General features: G+C 40.8%; 1 protein-coding gene across 2 annotated transcripts; it reads left to right on the forward strand.

Moving 5' to 3' along the window:
* Positions 274-15,614, forward strand: LOC102179935 (tripartite motif-containing protein 5). Of its 2 annotated transcripts, XM_013976927.2 has the most exons (7): positions 277-442; positions 8,392-8,874; positions 9,445-9,540; positions 10,501-10,731; positions 13,740-13,762; positions 14,960-15,060; positions 15,260-15,614. In XM_013976927.2, the coding sequence occupies exons 2-7, from the start codon at positions 8,452-8,454 to the stop codon at positions 15,424-15,426; spliced, it is 1,041 nt and encodes a 346-aa protein (XP_013832381.2). In that variant the 5' UTR covers positions 277-442; positions 8,392-8,451; the 3' UTR covers positions 15,427-15,614. The 2 variants fall into 2 exon arrangements, with proteins under 2 accessions (XP_017914935.1, XP_013832381.2); XM_018059446.1 differs by lacking the exons at positions 13,740-13,762; positions 14,960-15,060; positions 15,260-15,614 and adding an exon at positions 13,506-13,720 and having other exon boundaries at positions 274-442.

The raw sequence follows: 15,635 nt of genomic DNA on the forward strand, positions 1-15,635 counted from the left end.
AATTTGTATAGATAAGGAAAAAATATCCCTAGTTTGTTTCCTCCTGCCGCTTAAGAGAGAGAAAAATGTCTGACAGTTGCAGGCTATTTCCTCCCTTTGGAGACCCCTGGCCTTCTTGCCTGTTACCCTCTCAATAAGAATAAAAGGCACTCACTGACTCACCGGGCACAGGCACAAAAGCCTCCTTAATTTCCAGAGGCCCTATCTGGCTGCCTCTTTCTGGCCTTATAGTTTCTCTGGTCCTTTCCTGGCCAAACTCCACCCACTAGAATTTAACTTTCAGTTTCCTTCAAGCCCCTGGTGAGGGGAGTGAATCCTGTCTGAGAGGCGTTTCCTCTTCTCCAAGGAACAACAACTTCTCCATTCATATCTGAGGATAACTGAGTGGTCTGTGGAGGGCAGAATTTGAAAGATACACAAGAAAAAAACGGAATCTGCTTAGGTGAGTATTATTTGTTGTTGGCAAGCTGTTCTAAATGAAGGAAAGGTTCAGCTTGCAGGCTTCCTGATTAGACTGCTGACAGAAGATCAGTCTTGGGGAGAGGAAGTGTTACGAGAAGGGTGGTTGGAAGAAAAGAAAGGCTTTGTTCCTTGGAGGGACTGTTTATTTCTGTAGGCTGAATCTACACACAGACATTTTGAACTCTGTAAGTACTGTTGTGTGTTGTGTGTTAGTCAGTGAGTCGTGTCCGACTCTCTGTGACCCCATGGACTGTAGCCCTCCAGGCTCTTTTGTCCGTGGGATTCTCCAGGCAAGAAGTAGTGTTAAGAACTGTTAGGCAGGTAGAATAGGGAAAAGGAGTCCAAAATGGCGGTGGCTAAAAGACAAGGAAGGGAAAACCCGCGAATATAGAACAAAAGAAGGTCCGAGGACCGGAGTGAGGACCTCAGGTGAAAAAAACAACACTCCTGGGTGGCCCAGTTTACAGAGGACAGGCCCAGGGAGAGAGAAACATGTGAATCGAGGAGCCAAAGCCTGCTAGCTCTCTCTCTCTCTCCCGTGCGATGGGGTGGTCTTCTCCTCCTGTCTTTGGATCCACGTGCCGTCAGGCCTCAAAGATGGATTTTCCTGCTATCTTCTAAATAAAATAGAGCTGTAACACTGATTTGTCTAACACCTATAACACGGTCCATTCAAGACCTGAGAGCTATAACATGGTCTATCCAAGACCTGAGACCTGTGGCACGCCAAGGGGGCTTCAATGTCCATCACTCCAAATCTCTGTTGTGAAGAGACAAAGAACCGGGGAACATACACTCGTGTGACAGTACGAATCGAACATACTGAGAATAGCCAGAATCTTTGGTCTTGAGTTAAAAAGACCCCTTCCTCAATAACAGGTCAAAGGCTGAAGTGTCTTCCAGTCCTGATATTTTCATTTCTATCAGTGTAGAAATACAGTATTTCTGCATGGCCGTATAGATCATTTCTCATTCCCTAGGTTTCCTGTACTCAGCTATCAGATGCTGTGACATCTGGCGGGTTCTGCAGCCTCTCATGAATTCTCTGGTCCAGACACGGGGAAATGCTGCGCTTCTTTACATCCCCTAACTGTTCATGCCTCTCCTTCAGTGGGATGTGCCACCCAGAAGCCGCTCAGCTGAAGATTGGGGCAAGGACAGCACTTGGGAAAAACTTCCAGAAGTGCCACCTGGAAGCATCTACTTTCTAGTAACAGTGACATCTAACGTTTTTTTTTTTCTTTTAGGCTTTATTTTACTTTACAACACTGTATTGGTTTTGCCATACATCAACATGAATCCACCACGGGTGTACACATGTTCCCAGCCCTGAACACCCCTCCCACCTCCCTCCCCATACCATCTCTCTGGGTCATCTAACTTTAAGTTTTAAAGACTTGTTACTTGATTGTTACTAAGGATAGCAAAAGATGTTAGAGAAGTATTCTTGTACCAGTCATGAGACTTATGAGGGAAGTTAAGTTAGAGTAACCACGTGCTTATCTACCTTCCTCTTTCTTATAAGGGTACAGCTGTACCCACTCTACTCGAGGCACAGAAACAGAAGTCAAATCTTTTTCTCACCATGACCTCTTCTCTGTTGACCAAATCTTCTTTGGACATTATCACTCCTCCTACACATTCCTTGTCGCCCTCTCAGCCACAGAAGATGTTAGAAACAGCTTCTGAATTTGCAGTGAACCTGTCATGGTAATTACTACCTGATTTTCAAATAGATTTGTGACTTTACTGCTTCAGGTTTTATTTTGCAAGTGTTGTAAGTAGTTTACACTATATAATAGTAGAAAACTGCCTGGCACATAAAACAAAGCACAATTTCACTTTCCAATTTGATTCTCAAAAATGATGGTTTCCCATGCAACATCAGGAACTTGTGGCTGTCTCACATTAAGAGAAACAGCTTCCTGCAGTCACAGAAGAAAGTTCTGCTTATAAATTTTCTGTTTGGACTTTTACATAATTATTGTAGTTTTATGTCCTTTTTTGTTCATCTGTAGTTGGTACCTCTGAGATACTGTGAGTTTGTATTCTCATGAGCTCAAATGTCAGATGACCAACCTGTAAGGTGCAATCACCTGTAGTTTTTATCAGGCAGAGGTGACTCATGTTCCCACATCTGTCTTCCTGCTTATCGGGGAGACATAGGGTCACTGTTTAGGTAGTGGTGGGGTATCATACTTCATATGTGAGCACTAGTTTCTTCTTGTCTATGGTGATCACTGCTTTGACGTTAGCTCTTATATCTGCAGAGAAAGTAAATCTGCCTCCCCATGTCTGAATGCATGTTCTGATCCTCCCTTCTCGATAGGTTCCTGATGCAGCTGAGCATTGGTTGGATCTTGAATGCACTGAGATATAACTGGAGGCCCCTCACCAGACTTGAATAATAGTTTTAGTCATAGATTTGAATCATGTTGACCTCTGATTTTATTCATCAGAGAGTGATCTGGGGTACTTGATCTTTGCAGCCAGGGGCAAAGTGCATATTTTCAGTATCTGTAACATTAGCTGGATTATATTTCTGGTTCACTTTCAGCCTCATCTTTTTTTTTTTTTCTACATATATAATCATTGGAGGCTAATTACTTTACAATTTTGTGGTGGATTTAGCCATACATCGATATAAATCAGCCACGGATGCACATGTGTTCCCCCCTTTTGAACCCTGCTCCCACCAGCCTCCCCACCCCATCCAGAGGGATGTCTGTCTTATATATAGAGTCGTTACTGTCTTTCTAAATTTCATATACATGTCTTAATATACTGTATCGGTGTTTCTCTTTCTGACTTACTTTACTCTGTAGATTAGGCTCCAGTTTCCTCCACCTCATAGAACCGACTGAAATGCATTGTTTTTTATACCTGAGTAATATTCCATTGTGTAATTGTATCACAACTTCCTTTTCCATTCATCTGCCAATGGACTTCTAGGTTGCTTCCATGTCCTAGCTATAGTAAACAGTGCTGCAATGAAATCTGGGCTACATTTGTTTCTTTCAACTCTGGTTTCTCTGATGTGTATGCCCAGCAGTGGGATTGCTGGGTCGTATGGCAGTTCTATTTCCAGTTTTTTAAGGAATCTCCACACTGTTATCCATAGTGGTTATACAAGTTTGCATTGCCACCAACCATGTAAGAGGGTTCCCTTTTCTCCACACCCTCTCCAGCATTTATAGTTTGTAGACTTTTTGATTCAGCCTCATCTTTATCAGGATCCGTCATGTAGGATGAACATGGCACAGCTGGAGAGTTTCAGTAAGTCCCAATTTAACTCTGTGCAGGCTGTATAGCTTTCATCGCCTTGTTCAGAGTGACCAGAGACTCATTAGCTGTCTCACATTGGAGATCTTTCCTTTGTCATCAAACTTTAGCAACCACTAAGACAGGAATATCATTTGAGAGCTTCCCTTTCTTGTTTGTTGCTTCATAGTCCCCTGTGCCTGGAACCTCTGATAGACCCACTGAGTTTAGACTATGGCCACAGGGCCATAGTGAGTCCAGGCTGAGGAATGAGCATCACTGGGCTGCCACTCTGCGACACCCCCACCAACTGACCACAAGCGGTGGTTTCTAATCTCAATCACCAATCCTACCCATACAACCTCATGAGATATAAACTGCCAGGTTGGCTAAGCTTAGCTGGGAGTTACAGGAGACATAGCATTGGGCACAGCTGCTTTCGTTGAGCTCTTAGAGATGTTCCTTACAGGAGGGACATTATCCCTGTCATCTCAGCTTTGTAAGGAACCATACTAAATGAATGTATGTGAACCAACCACAGGTGAGATAAGTTTAGTTCTGTAAAGATCGGAACTCTTTGTAAATGACCATGAGCACAACTTCTAGGGACCTAGAATAGACATATTTGACAGAAGACTCACGATTCCCTTGTGAAAAATGAGATGTATCTTCGTCAATCATCATTTAAATTCCATGCAAAGTCTTTCTAGCCCAAATGCATTTCATACATTAGGCTAGTCTTGCTGTCAACAATGTTGTCATGAAAGGCTGCTGACTTTCCACTGTTCTAATCTAATAGGTTTGCCAGAAACACAAAGCACATGCAACAGAAACAGCAACAACAACAACAACAAAAAAAACCTTAGAAAAAAAAGGGCAATATGATCTTTATAGGAGGAAAATATCCAGGACTGATATTAATGCTTTTTCCCACATATCTAATACAACTCCCAGTTCTGTCCTTTTACTTCCTCTTATCTCTCACTCTCACTTGTTGCCCAGAATTTCCTTCATCATCTTGTCCCTCAAGCTATCACCATCTCTCCCCTGAGCAGCTGTGCCTGCATCCGACCTGATCTTCCCAAATCCACACTGGGTCCATTCAACATCTCACACCCCAAGGCACAGCTTGTCATGCCCTTGCTCTTCTCTGATGGGAAATCATTGATAGCTTCTCCTGACTCTCAGAAATGGGTCCCCAAATGTTACATAATTTGGGAAGTGTGATATTTAATGTCACTGCAGCTTCTTGTAATACAAGACTAGCAGTCTTTTGTATACAGCCACATTCAATTCAGTTCAGTTCAGTCGCTCAGTCGTGTCCGACTCTGCGATCCCATGAATCTCAGCACGCCACGCCTCCCTGTCCATCACCAACTCCCGGAGTTCACTCGGACTCGCGTCCATCTGGTCAGTGATGCCATCCAGCCATCTCATCCTCGGTCGCCCCATTCTCCTTCTGCCCCCAATCCCTCCCAGCATCAGAGTCTTTTCCAATGAGAAACTCTTCATATGAGATGGCCAAAGTACTGGAGTTTCAGCTTTAGCATCATTCCATCCAAAAAATCCCAGGTTTGATCTCCTTCAGAATGGACTGGTTGGATCTCCTTGCAGTCCAAGGGACTCTCAAGAGTCTTCTCCAACACCACAGTTCAAAAGCATCAGTTCTTCGGCACTCAGCCTTCTTCACAGTCCAACTCTCACATCCATACATGATTACTGGAAAAACCATAGCCTTGACTAGTTGGACCTTAGTCGGCAAAGTAACGTCTCTGCTTTTGAATATGCAATCTAGATTGGTCCTAACTTTTCTTCCAAGGACTAAGCATCTTTTAATTTCATGGCTGCAGTCAGCATGTGCAGTGATTTTGGAGCCCAAAAGAATAAAGTCTGACACTGTTTCCACTGTTTCCCCATCTATTTCCCATGAAGTGATGGGACCAGATGCCATGATCTTCGTTCTCTGAATGTTGAGCTTTAAGCCAACTTTTTCACTCTTCCCTTTTACTTTCATCAAGGGGCTCTTTAGTTCCTCTTCACTTTCTGCCATAAGGGTGGTGTCATCTGCAGATCTGAGGTCATTGATATTTCTCCTGGCAATTTTGATTCCAGCTTGTGTTTCTTCCAGTCCAGAGTTTCTCATGATGTACTCTGCATAGAAGTTAAATAAGCCGGGTGACAATATACAGCCTTGACGTACTCCTTTTCCTATTTGGCACCAGTCTGTTATTCCATGTCCAGTTCTAACTGTTGCTTCCTGGCCTGCGCACAGGTTTCTCAAGAGGCAGGTCAGGTGGTCTGGTGTTCCCATCTCTTTCAGAATTTTCCACAGTTTATTGTGATCCATGCAGTCAAAAGCTTTGGCATAGTCAATAAAGCAGAAATAGATGTTTTTCTGGAAGTCTCTCACTTTTTCCATGATCCAGCGGATGTTGGCATTTTGATCTCTGGTTCCTCTGCCTTTTCTCAAACCAGCTTGAACATCAGGAAGTTCACGGTTCACGTATTGCTGAAGCCTGGCTTGGAGAATTTTGAGCATTACTTTACTAGCATGCGAGATGAGTACAATTGTGCGGTAGTTTGAGCATTCTTTGGCATTGCCTTACTTTGGGATTGGAAAGAAAACTGACCTTTTCCAGTCCTGTGGCCACTGCTGAGTTATCCAAATTTGCTGGCATATTGAGTGCAGCATTTTCACAGCATCGTCTTTCAGGATTTCAAATAGCTCTACTGGAATTCCATCACGTCTTCTAGCTTTGTTCATAGTGATGCTTTCTAAGGCCCACTTGACTTCACGTTCCAGGATGTCTGGCTCTAGATGAGTAATCACACCATCGTGATTATCCGGGTCGTGAAGATCCTTTTTGTACACTTCTTCTGTGTATTCTTGCCATCTCTTCTTAATATCTTCTGCTTCTGTTAGGTCCATACCATTTCTGTTCTTTATCGAGCTCATATTTGCATGAAATGTTCCCTTGGTATCTCTAATTTTCTTGAAGAGATCACTAGTCTTTCCCATAGAACTCATACAAGAGGATATATCTTGCAGAAACAGATCATTTCCTTCACCTAATACGCACTTTTTCTCTTTCTCTTTTAATGTCTCCTTCATCTTCTTCAGTTTTCACTTCAATCCTTAAGTTTTTAAGTTGGAAGTTTGGGATAATTCCATGTTTCCCCCCAGTCTTTGATTTCTGAACAACACATATGTCTGTCTAGTAATATTTTCTCTATCTCTTTATATAAATATATATATACACACAAGAGTTAGTTGCTCAGTTGTGTCTGACTCTTTGCATCCCCTGAACTGTAACCTGCCTAGCTTCTCTGAGCATGGAATTCTTCAGGCAAGAATACTGGAGTGGGCTGCCATTCTCTTCTCCAGCGGATCTTCCCAACCCAGGGATCGAAACTAGGTCTACTACATTGATCATAGATTCTTAACTATCTGAGACACTAGGGAAGCCTGGGATATGTATATATAACTGAATATTAATCTGCTGTTACTTTCCAAGCAAATAGTAAGCCCATTCTTGTAGTTTAAATCCTTTGTTTCCATTTTCTATGTATGGATATTAGTCCAGTTGACAATACACAATGTTTTGTCAACGATAATTAGTTGAATGATCTTGCCTAATATTTTGAGAATATTTTTCTCAAAGCAACATTAATTTCTTCTGTGTTTCTATTTTTTTGTGTATCTGACTCATGTGATCCTCTGAATCTATTTGCACCATCTCACTCCTCACCATCCTCATACTTTCATGTTATTAATCTCTTATCAATGTCCTTGGTGGGCATATTTCTGGACCAAAATGAAATCAATATTTACAGACTTGAGACTACCCAAGACCTCTTCGCTGGTCTAGGTCTCCTTACTTCTACACCCTCAGTGCCTTGGTTTAATTGGGTCCATGAAGTCACCTCTGTTTGTCTTTGACTAACTCAGTGGGTTAGGAGAACTCTCAAGGAGAACCCTGAATTCCCATTCTGTGTATTGATGATATACGCTTTTTGTAGGTGACTGTCTTTATTTTCACATCTGATAAAGGAATTTTTTTTACTGTCTACACAAGCCTATTGTCATATATTATGGCATGATAATAAGGGAAATCATTGTAAGTATTCAACAGATGGTGATAAGAGTTACAGTGTAATTAGTCATCAGAAGGGTCTATGTGATAAAAGAACATGTAAAGAGAGAGTGACCTGAGGTATAAGAGAGTCATGCTCCAGTCAGAATGGCCATCATTTAAAAGGCTATCATAGTAAATGCTGGAGAGGGTGTAGAGGAAAAGGAATCCTTCTAGACTCTTGGTGGGAATGTAAATCTTTGCAGCCACTATGGAAAAAATTACAGAGGTTTTATAAAACAAATAAAATAGAGTTACTGTATAATCCTATAATCCCGCTCCTAGACATATGAATGCATAGATAAGCAGAGATGAAATTTGTCATATGACATGAACTGGAAATAAAATGTTTAGAATTATTATAAAAAGAATCATTTTACCAGGTCAGAAAGCTCTTTTTTTTTATTTTTTATCCATTTATTTATTTTTTATCCTTCCATATTTGTTCTTGGGTCATCCTTCATATCTGGATAACTAGTGTCATTTTGCTTCTACTTGTCTTGCTCTACACTTGTAACCTTTCCAATCATTCAAGGATCTGTGAACGAGACAACTGTCAGAAATCTAGACAGTGAGGAGCAGGTCAGCCACTGCCATGGCTTCAGGAATCCTGATGAACATACAAGAGGAAGTGACCTGCCCCATTTGCCTGGAGCTTCTGACGGAACCCCAGAGCCTTGACTGTGGCCACACCTTCTGTCAAGCCTGTATCACTGCAAACAACAAGGAAGCCATAATTGGCCAAGAGGGGCAGAAAAGCTGCCCTGTCTGCAGAGTTAGTTTTGAGCCTGGGAACCTGCGGCCTAACAGGCATGTGGCCAATATAGTGCAGAGGCTCCGAGAGGTTAAGGTGAGCCCAGACGTGGAGCAAGAGAGAAATCTCTGTGCTCACCATGGAGAGAAACTCCAGCTCTTCTGTGAGCAGGATGGGAAGGTCATATGTTGGCTTTGCGAGCGATCTCAGGAGCATCGAGGTCACAACACATTCCTCATGGAGGAGATTGCACCACACTACCAGGTAAGAAACCAGAATGGAGAAAAAAACAGAGCAGGGAATGGTACTTGAGGGAAATCTCTACTTTGCATCGGGCTTTAATTACCTGGCTACCAGGGACTTGAGGCCTGTGATCTCTTTTCTTCGTATGCCTATCTTCTGACATGTGAAGAAAATTTCTGTGCATTCCACCCAAGTATAAGCAAACAAATGGACTCTTAGGCAGAAGTAGACATTCATGGACCTTGTGCTAGTGCGTGGACATCTGGGGCCGAGAGAAGCTCTCATTACTCTTTTGAACATGATCGGTAACTAGGACGCTGGGTGAAATGAGGTGCAAGTTTTTCTTCTTTACAGAATCAAGTATCTTCCAGAACAAAGAGATCCAGTCTTCTCTTGGTGAGGGGGCGGTGACTCCTATATCTTGAGTCTCAAGAACACATTCAACATCAAGGTCTTCTTCCAAGGCACAGATTCTAGTCACTTTCACATTTTTTGTAAAGTCTATTCTCTTTGAAAATCAGCCTTATTTATCCACTATAGTGATGCTGAGAAAGCCCATATCTTGACAATGGTGTGATTCTTTTCTCACAGAAAATGCTCCAATCATGTCTGCAGAGGCTGAAGGGGAAAAAACAGGAAGCTGAGGAGTTGGAAATTAAAGTCAGAGAAGAGATGTCTACTTGGAAGGTATGAGGAGACGCTTCCTGAGAAAGTTAGACAGGTATCCATGCAGGACCTTGGGTTGGTCACAAGGAGCTGCCTTTTTCTTTGTACCATGACAGTTCAGTCATTTGGCTCATCCTTTTCTTCAGCCTTCCCGTAATCGGTGTGGTATTAAAAAGTGACCATATCACAAATAAACACAAATACTGGAGGGGGAGTGTATATAGAGAGGGTCTCTCTGATGAGGATGGCCAGGGAAGTTTATATTCCATTCTTAGCATGTTTATTAGTCTTCTCAGGTAGATATCTGACAATGGCTCCTGGTTCTGTCCTCAGTGTTCAACTTTTGGGGAGAGGGTGGTGGGAGGGGGTCAGGAGTAATGGAGGGAGGCATGAGCATCCTGGACAGATGTGTGAAGGCTGCCCACAGCCAGAGATCCCATTTGGCTCTGAGTTGTCCTCAACAGTGCAGACTTGGGACCATTATTTTGAAATATGGTGTAGAGGAAAGTATATTTAAAAAGTTACCTACCCCGGGTATTGCTTTCTTCTTTCTATTTTACTTCCTCATGGGCTTCCCTGATAGTTCAACTGGTGAAGAATCTGCCTGCAATGCAGGAGACCCCGTTTCAATTCCAGGTTGGGAAGGTCCCCTGGAGAAGGGACAGGCTACCCACTCCAGTATTCTTGGGTTTCCCTTATAGCTCAGCTGGTAAAGAATCCACCTGCAATGCAGGAGAGCTGGGTTCAATCCCTAGGTTGGGAAGATCCCCTGGAGAAGGGAAAGGCTATCAATTCCAGTATTCTGGCCTAGAGAATTCCACGGACTATACAGTCCATGGGGTTGCAAAGAGTCAGTCAAGTCATGACTGAGAGACTTTCACTCCTTGTGGGAACTTCCCAAGCAGAATAGTTATTTTTCTGGATCCCAGCCCCAGGCTACTGGTCCAAGTACCTCTCTCTGTCTTTTTCTCATTCCCTAAGACTCAAATACAAACTGAGATACAAAGTGTCCAGGGAGAGTTTACAAAACTAAGACAAATCCTGGACAGTGAGGAGGCGAAGGAACTGAGAAAACTGAAGGATGAGTTGGGAGTTATTCTCAAAGAGCTGGCAGAATCTGAGAATGATCTGGTCCAAGAGAAGCTGTTGGTGAGCAGTCACATCTCAGATGTGGAGCGCCGTTTGCAGGGATCAACAATGGAGCTGCTGCAGGTAAGACTGCAAAGGAACCCCAGCCTCTGAGGCAGGAGAGAAATATGTTCCTGTGATCCTTCTGATGCCCTTGGAGGCTGCTTTGACTCTGCAATATACCTTCTCTGCTCTGTTTCAGAGGTTGTAAGGATACGTGAATTATTCAATGTAGGAAAAACAAGGGAAAGCTCTATTTTTATTGTCATCAAGCTCATTGCAAACACTTCACTGTCTAGAGAAGATTTATTGTATTCAGTGATTTTCCATAAGCCCTTGTTTTCTGTGATCCAGTGCTAAATATTTATCAAGTACCTTTTCATGATTCAGATTATCACAGACAAATTCACTTCACATTCCAAGAAGTTTTTTTTTCCCTCAGTGTGCTGAGTATCTCTACCTTTTTTCTGTTTTTGAAGACAGTTTATGAAGAACTGTTATTTATCTTTAAATACGCAACATAATTTACCAGCATTGCCATTTCATTCTGGGTTTTTCTTATTGGAAAAGTTTTAAATATACATATTTTTTTCTTTCTTTTTTACTTGTATTAAGATTATTTAGATTTTTGCAACCTGTTAGTCCTTTATTGTATATTTTTGTAGGAACTTGTCTATCGTAAGTTGTCTGGTTTGTAAACATAAAGTTAGATATAACAATTGCTTATTGTACCTTTAATGTCTATAATACTCAGAGCAAATCCCTTTTTGTATTCCAGATTTGCTCTTTCATTTTTTCCACACTCCTTTTAGTTATTTTTGTCAATTACGTTCATTTTTTTCAAAACCATTGTTTCATTGATTTTGTGTATTTTGTAAATTTTCTTATGCATTTATTTCTGCTCTCACCTGTATTGTTTTCTTCGTGTGTTTGTACACTTTTGCGTGTGCATGTGTGATATGTGTGTGTGTGTGTGCACTGTTTTTTAATAACGTTTCTTTCCTAGTAGATCACTGATTTGAGAGCATTTTAATAAGATAAGCAGCGGTGTTAGTTTCTTCCCACTCATTTTGATTCAGTGTTTGTTTTTATTCAGATAAACTTATTTTCCTATTTCCTATGCAATTTCTTTTTGTTAAAATGTAGATATTTGAAGATGTGTTGTTAATTAGTAATACTTGGTGATTTTTGAATGTTACTTCTGCTGTAGATTTCATATTTAATTCAATTGTACTCAGAGAGTATATATTTTATTCCTTTAAACTTTTAAATTCACTGATAATTCTTTATGGCCTCAGATATTGTATGTCAAGAAAAATGTACATATGAAAAGATTATATATTCTCCATTCATTTGGTGAAATGGCCTATAGATGTCAGGTCAAGTTGGTAGATTGTATTGTCCATGTCTTCTATAATTGCTTGGTTTCCATGTAAACTGCTCTCTCATTATTGAGAGTGAGTTGAAATCTGCAACTGCTATTGTTAAATTCTGCATTTTTCCTTTTAATTTTGCTTGGTGAATTTTAAAGCTCTATTGTTAGGTGTATGCACATATATAATTGGTTTATCTTTTTGATGTACTAAACCTCTTATCATTATAAAATTATCCTCTCATTCGTTCATAATTTGTATTGTTTTAAAGTCAATTTTTTTCTAATAAGAATAGAAAAACTTGAAATCATTACAGCTTGCATGATCTATAGTTTTTCTCTTTTTACTTTTGCCTATTTGTATCTTTAAATCTAAAATACATCTCTTTTTTTTTAATACATTTCTTATAAATGACAATCACTAATTCTTCCTTGTTATCCCATCCAACAATCTCTAACTTTTTAATTGGGGTATTAAGATGATAGCTTTAATACAGATACTGATATAGCTGTATTTAAACTTCACTACTTGCTTTCTATTTGGCTACTGTAGTTTCCATTCTTCTCTTTCTTCCTAACTAGCTTCTTTTGTGTTAAACAAATCTTCCTGGTATAAAATTTGAAGCTTTCCTATTTTCTAACTGTATTTGAAAAAAAATTTTCCCCCCTGTGGTTGCTCTAGTGATTACAGTGTTTCCTATCCTACCATGATCTACTTCACACTAAAAGTAACTTATTTTCAATAATCACTGCAGGCCTCTGAACTTTTGGTTACACTGGAAGGGAAAGTTCTCTTGACATGAAGGAAATAAAGCTTCATGAAAAAGAGATCAGATAAAATGGTGCATATCTATTTGAACTAATAAACTAATAATATATGTGATGATTAAGATTCCATGGCTAAAAGCTGTTAAGCCATGGAGTAAGCAGACTCAGTATAGACTACAGTGTGGACAAAGGCTCTAGTTTTTGGATGGTGACTGAATGCATACTGGCAACATTATACAAATGGGGTTGAAGAGAGGAGGCAATCTGGTTGATGAATAGTAAGTTACATATTAGACATCGTAAGTTACTGATTCTTGTGGCTTATGTTTAACCGAATATATTAACAAGCATTTAAGAGACAAAGCTGAGTAATACTAAGGCATTAGAAATCAACTGTACTTGTGTGTATGCTGGATTTAAGAGAGTGTGAGATCACTTATAGTGTATCAAATGAGATGAGAGAGACCAAAAAACCACCTACAATCATACATTTGTTTGCTTGTACTCTCAACAAGTGCAGTATAAATAGCTTGGGGAATATTAGGATTATGAATTCATCTTTGATTCTCCAAAGCCTGGTTGAATGCTTGGCAAATAATAATACATCACTCTGCACTTTTGTTGAATAAATGGAAGAACTGTGTGTTATTCAAATCATCTCATGGGTCACCAAACTTACAAGCTTTTTGTTTTTCCCATAAATATATCTCATCTCCAGATACTGGAAGTCTCCCTCACGCTTCTACAAGGGTCAAAGCCTTTTACCTTTCGGGAAATCTGACAACATCGCATGTGTCTTCTGGAATGACTGGCTTCACTCTTGTCTCTACTTTTTGGCTCTCACATGAGACCATTTTTATTCCCACGATTGATGGCTGATGGGGATGTGAATAAGCTTGGGAAGTGGGCAGACTTATTCCTTTTTGACTCATGTTTTCTCTTTTCTCACTAGGATGTGAATGTTATCCTGAAAAGGTATGTGTGGGAAACCAGAGATAGTCCATTGATGCTGTGAAAATAAAATAAATCCCTTACAGTTATCTGATAGCCAATGCTCAAGGCAGAAAAATGGAGGATAGTCTTATTTTAAATTTCTGTTCATACATCAGAGCTAGATTGTTTTATAAACATTGATAATGGACTGGATTCTATATTAAAGAATACTGATGGTGGGAAGTTGCAGAGTTTGGGTCAGTACCAGTATTAAGACAAGGCATTACAGTATCAGATCCCCACGACTTCATAAATTTAATTCACACTGTGTCAATATGCAGCTCAGGATCCCATATTTAATAGGTGCTTGACTTGTCATGTGAAGGTTGAGTCTTCTTTTCCCACCAAACACCTAGAATTGGAGGCAACTCCTTTATATTTTAATTTCTGCTCCCAGAAGAGACAGAGTCCTAGTATGTTTTTCAGCTTAGTTTCCAAAAACAAATTTGAATCTCAAGGGATATTTTGGCCCTGGAGCAAACTATTGATCAATCTTGGTCACATACTTTAGAATCCAGAACAGGAAGGTAACATCATTGTGTCTGAATTTGTACCTACATGGCAGCATCAAGATCTTTGCAAACACATGAAAGTCAGACTACTTTGTATATTATTCATAATGTCTTTTTCTCCAAGGGTTTGTAATTATTTCTAGTGATTATGAAATCTCAGGGTATTCTGAGAGCCTCTCTATTGGACAGCAGTCTTTGAAGATCTTGGGGCTCTAGAGAGTGTTCTCATACCTGGTATGTCTCAAATACCCAGGAGCCAGATTCGGCAACGTCACTTTCTGACTCCTTCCTAGAAACACATATCTGCGCAGTGAATGTTCCACAAATTATTCTTTTTAGATACCAAAGTTTTGTTTTATTGAATCCATGCTTCATGTAATTTCATATGATCCCTAGGAGGTGGAGTGTGGTGGGTTAATGATTTCATTATAGAAGGAAGAAAACTCCCCTTCTGACATTTTAAGACCATCCAGGTCACTCAGAGGGTAGCTGGGAAGGTAGACATGAACACGTTCTTTCTTGCTTCAAGATGAGGCATCCACTCTCTTCTTTCCCAAGGTCTCCAGGAAAGACAATTCAGGCCCATAAACAGGGTGAACATATAGCAAGCCAGTGGGTTAGAGGCGGAAAAAATCACATTTGTGAGCACCAAATTTGTCTTCCCTAGGAGTGAAACCGTGGCTCTGAAGAAGCCAAAATCTTTCCCCAAGGAACAGAGGAGAGTGTTTCGAGCTCCTGATCTGAGAGAGATACTGCGTGTGTTTAATGGTGAGGAATGCTACCCAAGTGGGTGCAGGAGGGCTTCTCTGATGGAGGGAAAATGGGTAGGAGGCACTTTAAGCCACGTTTTCCCTCCCAACACATGCAAACATATTACTTTTCCAGTCAGGTCATTCTAAAGAGCCCTTTCAAAATGTCATAAGAAAACTACATCATTACCCTAACCCAAGCCTATATTTTTCAACAGATCAGCTGACCCCGAATTCTTCTAAGAGAGCAAATGTCATTTCTCCGGATCAGAGTCAAGCAGGATATGCATCCAGTTGGCAACCCTATGATGCATCCCGCTGCCAACTCTCTGATGCATCCAGTTTCCAACGCTTTGGTGCATGGGGATCCTTTTCAGGATTTTGATGTCCTGGGCTCCCCAGTTATCACATCAGAGAGACATTACTAAGAGGTAGACGTGTCACAGAAAAGTGCCTGGATCATGGGGATGCTGTTCTGCTAAGTCATTTCAGTTGTGTCTGACTCTGTGCAACCCCACAGACGGCAGCCTACCAGGCTCCCCTTTACCTGGGATTCTCCAGGCAAGAACACTGGAGTGGGTTGCCATTTCCTTC

The sequence above is a fragment of the Capra hircus genome, chromosome 15 (assembly GCF_001704415.2).
Source record: "Capra hircus breed San Clemente chromosome 15, ASM170441v1, whole genome shotgun sequence".
Classification (NCBI taxonomy): domain Eukaryota; kingdom Metazoa; phylum Chordata; class Mammalia; order Artiodactyla; family Bovidae; genus Capra; species Capra hircus.

Bases quoted from the DNA above. Each gene is read 5' to 3' on its own strand.
- LOC102179935 (XM_013976927.2), top strand. From the start codon at position 8,452: ATGGCTTCAGGAATCCTGATGAACATACAAGAGGAAGTGACCTGCCCC. The intron at 9,541-10,500 runs GTATGAGGAGAC...TCATTCCCTAAG, and splicing joins AAGAGATGTCTACTTGGAAG to ACTCAAATACAAACTGAGAT. The intron at 15,061-15,259 runs GTGAGGAATGCT...ATTTTTCAACAG, and splicing joins GATACTGCGTGTGTTTAATG to ATCAGCTGACCCCGAATTCT.